The 13,947-nt window shown below is 48.5% G+C and overlaps 2 protein-coding genes and 1 long non-coding RNA gene across 6 annotated transcripts in view; 1 reads left to right on the top strand and 2 right to left on the bottom strand.

Annotated features, from left to right (window-relative positions):
• KCNIP3 (potassium voltage-gated channel interacting protein 3) overlaps positions 1-13,947 on the bottom strand; it is an 86,309-nt gene that overhangs the window by 28,696 nt on the left and 43,666 nt on the right. The window lies entirely within an intron of this gene.
• On the top strand, positions 71-8,393 carry LOC109498265. Of its 3 annotated transcripts, none has more exons than XR_006595781.1 (5): positions 71-192; positions 1,236-1,351; positions 3,255-3,362; positions 3,626-6,850; positions 7,077-7,280. It is a non-coding gene; the product is annotated as an uncharacterized LOC109498265 (long non-coding RNA). The 3 variants fall into 3 exon arrangements; XR_006595780.1 differs by lacking the exons at positions 71-192; positions 7,077-7,280 and adding exons at positions 217-452; positions 8,111-8,393; XR_006595779.1 differs by lacking the exon at positions 71-192 and adding an exon at positions 217-452.
• On the bottom strand, positions 12,730-13,574 carry LOC101087471 (60S ribosomal protein L23a-like). The gene is given in 1 exon segment (XM_045054619.1): positions 12,730-13,574. A coding segment is annotated over 1 exon segment (474 nt). The 5' UTR covers positions 13,216-13,574; the 3' UTR covers positions 12,730-12,741.

The raw sequence follows: 13,947 nt of genomic DNA, 5'->3' as shown, positions 1-13,947 counted from the left end.
GCAAGGCGACCACCCGGGGAGGCGTCCCCGGCGCGCCCCCCCCTCCCGCGCGAGCCCGGGAAGGGGCGGAGGGAGGTGGCCCCGCCCCTCACAGCCCAGCCCCCTGACCGAGCCTGGCGCACAGCCATCGCCACCCGGCCATCCCCCCCGGAGGCCGCGCGGTCGGTGGTTTTACCCAACTGCCCGTACAAGGTGGGGGCTGAGTGGCTGGGGAGAGGGGCCGGAGGCCGGAGAGGAAGGGAGCCGCAGCTCTGTGCGGGGAGTCGGAGCTCCAGTCTCCTGGCGGAGGGGTGCAGAGCCTGGCCTCCGCCGCTCCCCGCCCCGCGGGCCAGCGCAGAGCGGGCCTTCGGGGGATCGGGGAAGCCCTCTCTCCCTGGAGTATTTCCCACACCATCAGCCCTCGGCTCGAGGTTGAACTTGGCCCTGGTCTGCCCCCCGTTGAAAATAGAAAAGTTGGTATCCAAAGTTATCCAGTTCTGGAAACCCGTGTGCGCTCCAGACTTTTGGAGGGAGTGTGGGCTTTGGTATTAGAGACTACAGAACTGAGTTTCACTCTTGGTTTTGCTGCATGACCTTGGTCGAGTCACGGACTTGCGGACTCCTCCACACGGAGGGGCTGGTGCCTGCCTGCCTTTCCGGATGTGGGAAAGAGCTAAGCGGATGCCAAGTGCACGGGAGTGCTAATTCGTTTGTGGATCGCTCTCTTCCTGCCCAGGGGCGATGTGTAGGAAAGGAAGGAGAAAGGAAGGGGAGAGGTGGGGGGCGTGGCAGGGCGGAGCCCGGGATCCACTAAGTATCCGAACTCCCGGACCTGAGGGCGGAAGCCGTGGCTCTCTGCTGCCCTCCGGCGGGCGCTGCACTCCCCAGGTGTCCTCACCAACCCCCAGCTGAGACCACGGGAAGAGCGGGCTGCTGTGAACACCAAGTTCCTCAGTTCGCCCGGTGCTTTAGGGGAGGGGGAAATCCAGCCCCGCTCCACGCCTGTTTGGACCTAGAGTCTGAAAAATGGTAGCTTCCATTTATGAACCTCTGCCACCCACTCGGTCATTCGTTCGACAAATACTGAACGGGTGATGCTCCCCAGGCACAGAGCTCGGCGCCCGGGTGGGGTGGGAAATCCAGCGTGCACGGCCGGCCGAGGGTCCTTCTGGAGCTGGCGTCCGTGAGCCAAACATTTAGGTTTACTTGCAATCCTTAAGGGCTCCCCCTGGGCGTTTCTCTTCCCCATTTTACAGTTCAGGAAACCGAGGGCTAGAGGACGGACTGGGGAAGACGCACAGGTGGAGCGCAGGCCTCCCGGATTCTAGCAGATGCTGACGCAGCCTAACGCACGGTTCCAGTGGAAACGGAGGTGAGAGGCTGCCGGGTGTCTTCTGGCCTATGTAGTTCAATCTCACTATTTAACACACCTAGTTAAAAGTCTGTTATTGCAGACATTTTTAAAGAACTGTAAACGCACAGCTTTCAATTGCGTTTATGTGGGCATGCGGTGAGTTTTCACTGACCAAAGAGGCAAGAGTTTCAAGCAGAGATGCTAATGATCGCCCGAGAAACGCGGCGCTGTTGGAGCACATGAGTTGCTAAAGTGTGTAAGTCTGGAAAGGCTCAAGAGCCTCCTGCACTCTAATTTACACACTTACGTGCTGAGCAAAATCTAGCCTGTGTCCCGGCTAGTTGCCACCAATCCTCAATCAATGGTCTGGTGGAAAGTACATTAACCTCTCCAAGCCTGTTTCCTAAAATGGGGATGATAATCCCACCTCTCCAGGGGCTTGTAGGGGATCAAGTGAGACAAGGGCTGTCCTGTGTCACAGGCTCTGATGGCCCCTTATGATGTGTTCTCGGAGCTGGGTGTGTACAGGGTGCCAGGTGTGAAACAGAGAACTGGGCAAGCAAAGGAAGTCATATGGAGGGTCCTCCTGAGGCTGGCCCACCCCTGCTCCCCTGCCTCAGTTTCCCCTGGTGTTCCTGAGCATCTTCCCCGTGAAAGCTTCAATGGCTGCTCATAAACACTGAGCTATAAATGAGACATCGATCCCCTGGCTATGCAGTGTAAAATATTAACGATGCCTAAGTGGATACCAGGGATGAGAGCAGAATGTCCGCTCGGCATTAGCAGCCTGGGCCATGGGCCTAATGGATGGGAAACTGACTCCCCTGCTCTCTCACTAGCTTGGGGCCTGCCAGCTCTGGGGCCAACCAGGTCCACTGAGGCTGGGTTGATGGCCCTATCACACTCCCCTCTTCCACAGGACCTGGACAGGGAAGCTGGCAGACAAGCCCCCAGGCCCCATACATCCTCCCCACACCCACAAAGTGCCAGGCCAGGCCTTTCCCAGCTGCCTGTAGCTCCCCTTCTAGAGGGTCATTTGCCCCATCCCTAACATCCCCCAAGTGCCTCCTTCAGCCGGGAGCATACTGGGTGTCGACAGTGTTCCCTGCTGGCTCCCTGCCTTGGGGGATGGGGCAGGCTTAGGGGAGGGGCACATATGGAGAAATCTCTGCAGTGCAGGGTGCTGAGAGCTGCTGTAGGGGTAGGGAAAGATGAGGGGCAATGTGGAGGGAGCAGTCACGCTACCCCAGATGATAGTAGAAGGCTGGGGAGTCCTGAGCCCTCACTTGAAGACCTCAGGGTGTCTGGGAGGCTCTGAGAGGCCTGGTGTCCTGGTCCAATTTAGCAAGTTTTTAGCAACTCAGCCTCAGCTGTTTTGGGGTGGGCTGGGACATACCCCAAACCAAGCCTTGCATCCTGCACCTAAGGTCATGGTCTTCCTATGCCTAGAATACTGATACCGCTCCAGCTCTGCCTCCAGGAAGCCTCCCCAGGTTATACCAGCCCTGCATCAACCCCCTTCTCCTCAGAAGCCCCCCCGGCCTCTGCTGCCTGAGCCATGCCACTCTGCTGTGTTTGGGCTGTCTGCCCAGACATCTTCCATGCCGCCCCGTGCTTCTCCTTTCTCACCATAGCTGTACTGTCACCTCCTGTGGGTGGGACCCTGTCAGTTTGACCAACATTCATTGGTTGCCCCAGCCTACTGACTACCTAGCTGCCTAAGGATTTCAAAAGGTCTTTTGACTTTTAAGGGAGGGATTGGACTTCACACATGCTGTTTGAGGGACCCGTTCCCGGCAAACAGCCCAGCAAGTTGTTCCTGTCTCAGCCCTCCCGGAGAGCAGGCCACCCTTGGTTCTAGAACATTCTCCTGGGCAGACCAGACATCACTCAACTTATTTCTCCTTGTCATATTTCATAGGAACCAGACAACAGTGCCCTTGGAATTCCACATCCCAAAGAAACGCCTCTAGGACTCCTCCCCACGGATGTCCCAAGGCTCTTCAGATGCAGCGCTTGCAAAGCTGAAGTATCAACCTTCCCCCAAACCTGCCCTTCCTTCAAGCTCCCCGTCCTAGGGGCTCAGTCCAAAACCCTGGTCTAGACCGGAATCTTCCTGTCCCATTGCTGCCCAGTCTACCAACACACCTTGGCACTGTGAGCCTTTCTCACCCCTCTCCGCTCCCCCAGGCTGGCCACGCCATTGTCCCTTTCTCCTGGACTCGTGATGCCAACCACCAATAGAGTGACCATCTCCACTCTGTCCTCCTCCTATCTCTTCCCCCCATTCAGCTACCAGAGTGGTCATCTCAAGATGGACATCAGGGCCTGCTTTTCCCTTGCTTACAACCCCTAGTGGCTCTCTGACTCAACCCTGGTTATGTTTGCCTGGATTCGACGACAGCCGTCCAATTTCCTTTGTGGAACGCCTTGCTCCTGCCAGCCTCAGGCCAGTGATTTCGGAGATTTGGGGATATAACTGGTCCATCACCACCAATTCCTCTTTTCCCACTGCACACCACCCCTCCACTGCCACAGGGATTGGTTCAAGGATGGGTACCAGCTGGGGGCCAAGACAATGACAGACCTCCATGAGTGGCCCTGGGACAAGCAGGAAAGAGGCACTCTCTTTCACTATGGTAGCTAAATGGCCACCCTGCCACCATGTGGGGACAGCAAGCTGGAGAATGAGGTTATTTCTTGAGGAAGCAGGACGAGCGAATAGCCCAAGTCCAGTTGACAATGTTACATGCCTTGACCCAGCTGTGCCTGATGGCACAGCTAAACCCGTATCTTTCAGTTACAGGAGCTAATAAATCCCCCTACTGTTGCTTAAGCCAGTGCGAGTTGGGTTGCTGTTCTTTGCAACCAAAAGGGTCTTGATCAATGTAACCCCCATTGCTCGCAGAACAGAGACCAAAATCCTTAACACGGCCCATAAGGGCGGCTGACACTTACTAAGCACTTACTACGTACCAAGCACTTCAACACCACTCAGCTTCTTCATTTCTCGCAGCTCCCAATAAGGTAGGGATTTGATAAGAGGAAGAGATCGAAGCACGGAGTGGTTCATTCTTTGCTGAAGGGCACACAGCAGATAACACACAGCGTCAGGGCTTGAACCCAAACGATCCGGCTCCACAGCCTCCGATTTTAATTCAATCCTGCCATGCCCCACTAGACCAGTGTGGTTGGGCCCTTCCTCTCCTTCCTGCTCACATGACCCCAGCCATGCTTGCAGCTACCTGAGCGGGCCCCACTCTCCCACCTCTAGATCTCTGGGCATGCTCTTCCCTGAGCCGTCACTGCTCTTCTTCCTCCTCCTCTTCCTTTTCACCTAGCTAATTAGTGCCTACTTATCCGTTGGTTCTCGGCTTAAGCATCACTTCTGCCAAGTAGCTTCCTTGACCTGCTCTCCCTTATTAGTCTCCACCACAGCCCCCCCCATCCTCTTCCCTCTTTATAGTTCTCACTGTGTGAGTTTAGCTATTTCTTTCTGTGTTCATTTATTTGTTTCTGTTCTCCCGCTGGATTGTAAACTTCCTGAAGGTATAAGTATTACCTGCCTCAACGGATTTATGAAATAATTAATGGAATATCAGGTGATGCTTTTCCTCCGACTATTTTAGCAGAGGCTATCCTGGTGTCACTAGCAGGAGCACTGGACTGGGAGTCCAAGAGAACCAGGGCCAAGTCCCTAGTTCCAACCCTAACCTGTCAGCAGAGTTGGCTAAGGCACACCACCTCTCTGAGCCTTCCTTTCCTTCTTTTAAAATGTGGCCACTTGATGACATTTACCTGCCTGTCAGTAAGCTCTGAGAACCTGACAAGCTGGTGGATGTGAAAACATCCCAAGACAGGCATGATGGGCCCTGTTCCCGGAGATGCTCCTTCCTCAGAGCCAGGACAACCTAGGAAGTGACACCAAAGGAGCCTACTTCTCTTTGCTTTATGGTATTGCCCAACTCTTCCAATCAAACACACTCCCGGGGGCCACACAGAACCCATCCACACAGTCTCTGCTCTGGCCCAACTTCAGATGAAATGTCGGAGGTTTGTGGCAACAGGTAACAGAAAACCTCCATTCCTTTAGCTTAACCCATAAGGGACTGTACAGTGTCACACACAGAAGTCCAGCAGGAGGGTGGCACCAGGGACAATCAGCTCAGATCCAGTAGTATCATTAAGGACCTGGGCTCATGTATCTACCTACATACACCTCCAGCCTCAAATCATCAACCTTACTCCTGCTCCCCTCATGACCACAAGATGGATGCCTAATTCCAGACATCACATCCTGACATGACAATGTCCTGGGAAAAAAGAAGGGACCATCTCTTCCTATGTCTCCTTTTTTATAGTGAAGAAGACTTACCCATTAACAACTGGGTTAATTCTTCTCACGAACAATTCCTCATGTTTCATGGCCGGAATTATTTCACATGCGATGCCTAAATCTGTTGTCAGTGAGAGGAATGAGACCATCACTGCAGGAGAGTCTGCTAGCTCTCCACCAAAACTCATTCTCCTCTCTTCTACACCAAAAAAAGTATTAACTAGACACATGTTTGCCCAGTGGTGACAGCATTTCTCTGACCCCTTTGGAATCAGGTGTGGCCATGGGACTAAATTTTTGCCAGTGGAAGTAATGGGTGCTGCTTTGGGGATGGAGGCCCTAAGTCAGTGAGTGAGTCTCTAACTCATTCTGTCTTCTCTTTTCCTGCTGGCTAGAACCCAGACATGTCAATGACCAGCCTCAGCCATGTAGATCACGACAAGTCTGGAAGGGGAGGAGAGAGTGGAGCCATAAGATGGAAGGGACTTGGGTCCCTGAATGACCGCATGGAACAGAACTGCCCACCAGCCTGGAACACTCACCCTGGGATGTTAAGGGAGAAAGAAATAAACTTAAAAAAACTCTCTTAAAGAGAGAGAGAAATGAGTTGAGAGCTGGCTATTTTGAAAATAGAGGTAGAAGGGAAGAGGGAGACACCATATACTGAAGGCTTCACCGTGTTGGAAAAGCAAACACTTTGGGGCCAAACTATAGAAATAAGATTGTTGCAAAAAGCATTTTTCAAAAGTCCTTTGAGATTTATCAGCCAAACAAAGATGGCCTCACGTGAGACACAACAGGTACAACAGGGAATCCAGGAAATAAAGCAGCTATGGGAGAACCATATTCAGAAAAGAACTTTGGTAGTGGTTCCTGAACACAAAACTGACTAGAAGGAAATGGACCAGAAACTGACCAGGTGTTTGAGGGAATTACATTGTGGTAGAAGCCAGAAGTCCGGCTCCCAAAAGCCTGTGAGTAATCGAGACCTACAATAACTCTGGGCCCTTCTAACTTGCACTAGCAGAAAACCTGGAAAGCTCTATGGCCCCAAAGGAGGACACACTTCCCAACACCTAACTTGAAATGTGGCTGAGAGGGAAATGGGCAGGGAATGGAAGGCAAGGCTGGGACCGTGGAGGACAGCAGGCAAGGTGCTGGACCCAAAGAACAGAACTAAGGTAGGTAGTTAAGCTTTCTCATCCCACTGCCAGGGTGGATAGCCCGAGGATCCTCACTATCCAAATCGACACATATCTGAATTCAGATATGAAAGTTATTGTAGTAATGTCAGGTCATGGGCAGTATACTGTATCATCCAAATCTATCAGATTCCTGAGTTTTAGATAACAAGTATGAGAATTCGTGAACGAAATGTATTTCAGAAAATTATCTGAATCTGTTCAGTTCTTCAGTTCAGATATGAAGAAGTTGGCAGAGCCACAAGGTGGAAGGCACCTGGGCCCTGTATATCTGCGTGGAGTGGAGCCATTCACCAACCTGCACACCCACCTCAGGATGGTCACAGGAGAGACAAATAAACTTCTTTGTCCTTAGGCCATTGAGTTTTGAGAGTCTCATTGCTCTAGCACCTGATCTAACCTAATTAATGCAAACATGATGATTCAGATCAATCAGGACCAGGGCAAGGGAGAAGGCCCAGCTCTACTTGTAGCTAAAGGAGGGAGACACTTGAACCTGGGGCCAGAACCAGAGCTTTCTAATGAGGGACAAAGTAAGGGGTAGTTTGGGACAGACAAGCTACCATGTCTGTCTCTTTGTAGTATCTAGGCCCAAGACCCACAGTCTTATCACCCTACCGACTGAGTAAAGTGATATCAAGTCAAGAGAGTCGACTTCCTCCAATGCAGGGCTTTAAAAAGGCTTTAGATTGTGTCTTACCAGCCTTTACTGATGCTCTCTCCTTGGGTGGGTCTTAGACAAGTCAATGTCACAAATATTTATTGAGCCCTTACTCTGTGGGTGGTCCTGATGAGCGTTCTACATAGTCAGTTTTTTGTGAAGATCTTTCTTAGATGGGCTATTAGAAACGTTCCTCAAGGCTGAGAATATTCACTGCCATTGTCTGAGCCAGGTATCTGCTAGATGCTTTAAAAGAATTATCATCCTCATGTCAACCCTAATTATGGAGGAAATGAGACCATTTACCCCTATGGCAGAGAATTCTGGTTGCATAGACTTAGGATCTGTTCTTCCTTTCTTTCTCTCTAGCAGAATCCTCATTTTGTTGGGGGCAACAATGTATTCTGCTAAAAAAAAGAAAAGCATTTCCCAGCTTCCTTTGTGGCTAGAGATGGCCATATGACACAGTCTGGGCCAATGAGATATAAGCAGAAATCATTGGATGATTTCTAGGAAACTACCTTAAAGAAAGTAAGACAGACTCAGCTGACATATGCCTTTTTGCCATTTCTCCTCAGTCTTTTCTGGAATGGGTTATGATGGCTGTACCTGAAGCCATGAGAGAAGGACACAGGTTCCTAAATTATGACTTGAGTTGCCAAACTAAACCTAACAACTACCTACCTCTGGATTTTTCATTGCTTGAGAAAACTAAACCCTGGTCTCATTTAAATCACCATTACTTATGAAGGAAACAATCAGCAAAACTAAAAGGCAACCAACAGAATGGAAGAAGATACTTACAAATGACATATCAGATAAAGGGTTAGTATCCAAAATCTATAAAGAACGTATCAAACTCAACACCCCAAAAATGAATAATCCAGTGAAGAAATGGGCAAAAGACATGAATAGACACTTCTCCAGAGAAGACATCCAGATGGCCAACTGACACATGAAAAAATGCTCAACATCACTCATCATCAGGGAAATACATATCAAAACCACAATGAGATACCACCTCACACCCGTCAGAATGGCTAACATTAACAACTTGGGCAATAACAGATGTTGGCAAGGATGTGGAGACAGAGGATCTCTTTTGCACTGCTGGTAGGAATGAAAAATGGTGCAGCCACTCTGGAAAACAGTATGGAGGTTCCTCAAAAAACTAAAAATAGAACTAACTTACTACCCAGGAATTGCACTACTAGGCATTTATCCAAGAGATACAGGTGTGCTGTTCCGAAGGGACACATGCACCCCCATGTTTATAGCAGCACTATTGACAATAGCCAAAGTATGGAAAGAGCCCAAATGTCCATTGACAATGAATGGATAAAGAAGATGCGGTATGTATGTATGTATGTATGTATGTATGTATGGTGAAGACTAGGGCCAAGAAAAACAGCCCAATCATTGGGCTGGAGGGTGGAGCAACCTGGAGGTGGGGAGGAGAAGGGCAGAACAAACAGCTGGAGCCCTCAGTTGGGGATTAAACCTTTAGAAGGAAGCTCCCAGTCACAAGACTGGCAACTGGCAAGGAACAGGCAGATATCGGGCAAGGCAGGGACCTCCAAAAGCCAATGTGGTCAGCACAGGAGGTGGATGGGGAGGCAGGGGTTGTGAGGCACACCACCCATCTCTCTGTGACACTGCCTTCAGAGTATATTAAAAACATAAATAAATCACCATTACTTAGGTTTTCTGTTCCATGAAGCTGAGGAGAAACTGAGGCTTCAGAGATGTACACCAAGTGCTCAACATTGGTAAGAGGCAGAGCTGGGGTTTGAATGTACTCTGAAGCCTGGAAGCAGAGAAGCCCATGATGATAACAGGGAAGAGCTGGGGTGAAAGATGAAGATAGCCTGCACCCAGGTAGTGGCAGAAAGGAGGGAACCTCCCTGAGAGAAATGAAGGAAGCTGACAGATTCTGTATGTTCCAAATGCAGCCTGGGAGGAAAAACTATAGATTTTAATAGTCTGCTCAAACAATGATTTTGTCATAACTTACATGTTTAACAAAATCTAAAAAAATATTGAGGGGTGCCTGGGTGGCTCAGTCTGTTAGGTATCTGACTCTTGATTTCAACTCAGGTCATGATCTCGTGGTTTGTGAGCTTGAGCCCCACGTCAGGCTCTGTACTGACAGTGTGGAGCCTGCTTGGGTCTCTCTCTCTCTCTCTCTCTCTCTCTCTCTCTGCCTCTCTCAAAAGAAATACTGAGATCGTTTTTAAATGGCAGTGTAGCATGGTGGTTAATAATGCAGGCTTTGGGGCGCCTGGGTAGCTCAGTCGGTTAAGCATCCGACTTCGGCTCAGGTCATGACCTCGCAGTCTGTGGGTTCGAGCCCCGGGTCGGGCTCTGTGCTGACAGCTCAGAGCCTGGAGCCTGTTTCGGATTCTGTGTCTCCCTCTTTCTCTGCCCCTCCCCTGTTCATGCTCTGTCTCTCTCTGTCTCAAAAATAAATAAATGTTAAAAAAAAAATTAAAAAAAAATAGTGCAGGCTTTGAAAACAGACTGTCTGGATTCAAATCCCGGCTTTTCTACTTATTAGACATGTGACCTTGGGCAAGTAACTTAGCCTCAACAACACTCAGTTCTGCAACTATAAATGGGAATGATAATACACTGAGTGAGTATGAGGGTAACATAAATTAGTGCATGTAAAGCACTTAGAACAGTGCCTTTCACCCATTTGAGAGATCCAACAGGGGATGAAGCTTCTGTTGTTATCACAAAGAAAGGATTCATCATACATCCTGTTGACACTCAGAGACCAAGCAGGAACATAGGTGAGTTTAAATACATCTGTGTTGGGGCGCCTGGGTGGCTCAGTTGGTTGAGTGTCCGACTTCAGCTGAGGTCACGATCTCACAGTCCATGAGTTCGAGCCCCACGTCAGGCTCTGGGCTGATGGGTCAGAGCCTGGAGCCTGCTTCTGATTCTGTGTCTCCCTCTCTCTCTCTGCCCCTCCCTTGTTCATGCTCTGTCTCTCTCTGTCTCAAAAATAAATAAACGTTGGGGCGCCTGGGTGGCGCAGTCGGTTAAGCGTCCGACTTCAGCCAGGTCACGATCTCGCGGTCCGTGAGTTCGAGCCCCGCGTCAGGCTCTGGGCTGATGGCTCAGAGCCTGGAGCCTGTTTCCGATTCTGTGTCTCCCTCTCTCTCTGCCCCTCCCCCGTTCATGCTCTGTCTCTCTCTGTCCCAAAAATAAATAAACATTGAAAAAAAAATTAAAAAAAAAAATAAAAATAAATAAACGTTAAAAAAAATTTAAAAAAAATACATCTGTGTTTTTATTTGTCTTTAATTTTTTTAATGTTTATTTATTTTCGAAGGAGAGAGACAGACAGACAGAGTGTGAGCAGGGGAGGGGCAGAGAGAGAGCGAGACACAGAATCGGAAGCAGGCTCCAGGCTCCGAGCCGTCAGCACAGAGCCCGACGTGGGGCTCGAACTCACAAACTGCCAGATCATGACCTAAGCCGAAGTCGGACGCTTAACCGACTGAGCCACCCAGGCGCCCCACATCTGTGTTTTTAACCATACAAATGACATTACCTCTCTCAGCCCCTGTGAATGCAGAAAAGGAAGATTCCAGTTACGATGAGTAGCTGGCATCAGACTTACCTTACCAATGAAAACAACTATAAAGTCTAGACAAAACATGTAAAGCAACTATATGCAGACACTGGACATAAATTAACATAAGGTAATGATCCTTGAGAATCACACTAAAGATCCCCACATTCATTTCTTCTTTATTTCTGAGCATATTTTCCAAAATGCTGAGCAGCAGAACATCCTAGCACTGGTGGTCAGACTGGATTCAGGAGATAGAGATAAGACTTCAAGACTGCCAAGGTGGCCATGATTTGAGAGGGCAGGAGTCTGGAAATGAGGGAGCCACAGAAAAGGAGCAGCCCCCAAAATCTATGAAAATACCCCTCGGGTCAATTGTTAGGCTGTTCATGAGCAGAGAGAGACTCCAGGAGGGCTTACAGAAAATAGCGATTGGAGGGACTGAAATCTCCTAGAACTGTGAGAAAATATCAAGGGTTGAGCCCAGCCAAACACTGGTGAACAACTTGGGCTTTCTGTTGAGGTCCCAGAAAAGCCATAGTTTAGGATTAAGGTAATTCCTCAAGAGAACAGCTACACTTCATAAATAAGAAAAAAGCTGAAACAGACGTATGTTAACAAAGCCTAAAAGCAAGCTTGGACAAGAGGAGTGTGATTTGCCAGGAGGTTAACTCCTGAACAAAACTCAACACTCTTTTGAGGGAGAGAAGGTAACCCAGAGCCTCTACAACTTACCATTCACATGCATAATAAACACATCATTCAGCATGCAATAAAAAATTGCTAGACATATGAAGAAGGAAAAGTGGCTGATCATGAACTTAATAGAAGCCTACAGAGATGACCCAGATTTTGGAGTTAGCAGATAAGGACTTCAAAATAACTACAATTAGTATATTTCCAAAAATAGAAAAGGAAATGGACCAAATGAATCCAAAGATGAAGTTTAAATTTTAACAGAGAATTGGGATCTTGCACCATTATGGTTGATCGGGGAAGCAGAACCATTATGAGAGATATAGAATAAAGGCTTTATTATAAGAATGAGACCTTACACAATTGGGGGAGTGGGGTAAGAAGTCTATGGAAGGCTGTTGCCTCCACATATGCCTGAAGTTGCTGTAGGTCAGCAAGACCAGAATATAGGGGAAAAGGCTGGATACGAAGGGAGAAAAAGTGAGAACGAACTGGAACCCATATCTATCTCTTACTGCCTTTAACACTGATGACAAAGGTGACGTGCAGGAGAAGCAGACACTGTCCACGACATGAAGCTGCACATGTGTCTGACCCATTATTCAATAAAAAACTTCGTTTTTCTTTTTATTTAAAAAAATTTTTTTAATGTTTATTATTTTTGAGAGAGAGAGAGAGAGAGAGAGAAAGAGAGAAAGAGCAAGCAGGGAAGGGCAGAGAGAGAGAGGGAGACACAGAATTGGAAGCAGGCTCCAGGCTCTGAGCTGTCAGCACAGAGCCTGATTCGGGGCTCGAACTCATAGACTACGAGATCATGACCTGAGCTGTATGTAGTTGGCCGCCCAACCGACTGAGCTACGCAGGCACTCCTCCTTTTTTTTTTTTTATGTTGAAAAAATTTATATTTAGAGCTAGCTAGCTGGACTCAGTTTAGATGATCCCAATTTTGTGGGCAACATCCAAAGCATCATAGTCAGGAGCCAGTCGAACATATGCTTTCTTTTCTCCACCGGGCCTGATCAGAGTGTTGACCTTGGCCACGTCAATGTCATAGAGCTTCTTCACAGCCTGTTTGATCTGGTGCATGTTGGCCTTGACATCCACAATGAACACAAGAGTGTTGTTGTCTTCTATTTTCTTCATGGCTGACTTGGTAGTCAGGGGGAACTTGATGATGGCACAGTGGTCAAGCTTGTTTCTCCTGACGGCGCTCTTTCAAGGATTTTTGGGCTGCCTTCAGAGACACAGTATCTTGGGCCATCGGAATGTAGGTGACGTGTGGATCTTTTTTTTATGACTGTGGATGCCTTTCAGCACTGCTTTCTTGGACTTCAAAGCCTTTGCTTTGGCTTTGGCTTTGGCTTTGGGAGGGGCAGGGGCTTCCTTCTTCACCTTCGGCTCCATCTTTGTGAAAGGGTTCAATAAAAAATTTCAAGGCATGCCATGAAAGAAGAAAATGTGACTCATGCTTAAGGGGAAAAAAAATAGCCAATAGAAGCTATCTCTGAGCATTGCTAGATGTTGAATTTAGCAGATAAAGACTTCAAAGCAGCTATTATGAATATATTCAAGGAACTAAAGAAAGTCATTTTTAAAGACATAAAGGAAAGTGTGACTGATGACTTAGTGGATGAAGAATCTCAATATAGTGGCAGAAAACATAAAAAAACTGTATGAAAATTCTGAAGATGGAAAATGAAATAACTGAAAATTTAAAATTCATTAGAAGGGGGGTGCCTGGGTTGCTCATTCGGTTAAATGTCCTACTTCAGCTCAGGTCATGATCTTGTGGTTCATGGGTTTGAGCCCCACATCAGGATCTGTGCTGACAACTCAGAGCCTGGTGCCTGCTTCAGATTCTGTGTCTCTCTCTTTCTCTTCCCCTCCCCCACTTGTTCTCTCTCTCTCTCTCTCTCTCTCTCTCTCTCTGTCTCAAAAATAAACATTAGGCACGCCTGGGTGGCTCAGTCAGTTGAGTGTCCAACTTCAGCTCAGGTCATGATCTCACGGTCCATGAGTTCAAGCCCTGCATCGGGCTCTGTGTGACAGCTCAGAGCCAGGAGCCTGCTTCAGATTCTGTGTCTCCTTCTCTCTCTGCACCTCCCCTGCTCACACTCTGTCTCTCTCTCTCAAAAA

The sequence above is a fragment of the Felis catus genome, chromosome A3 (assembly GCF_018350175.1).
Source record: "Felis catus isolate Fca126 chromosome A3, F.catus_Fca126_mat1.0, whole genome shotgun sequence".
Lineage (NCBI taxonomy): Eukaryota > Metazoa > Chordata > Mammalia > Carnivora > Felidae > Felis > Felis catus.
The sequence above is the reverse complement of the archived record's forward strand: the minus strand, read 5'-3'. Positions and strand labels throughout refer to the sequence as shown.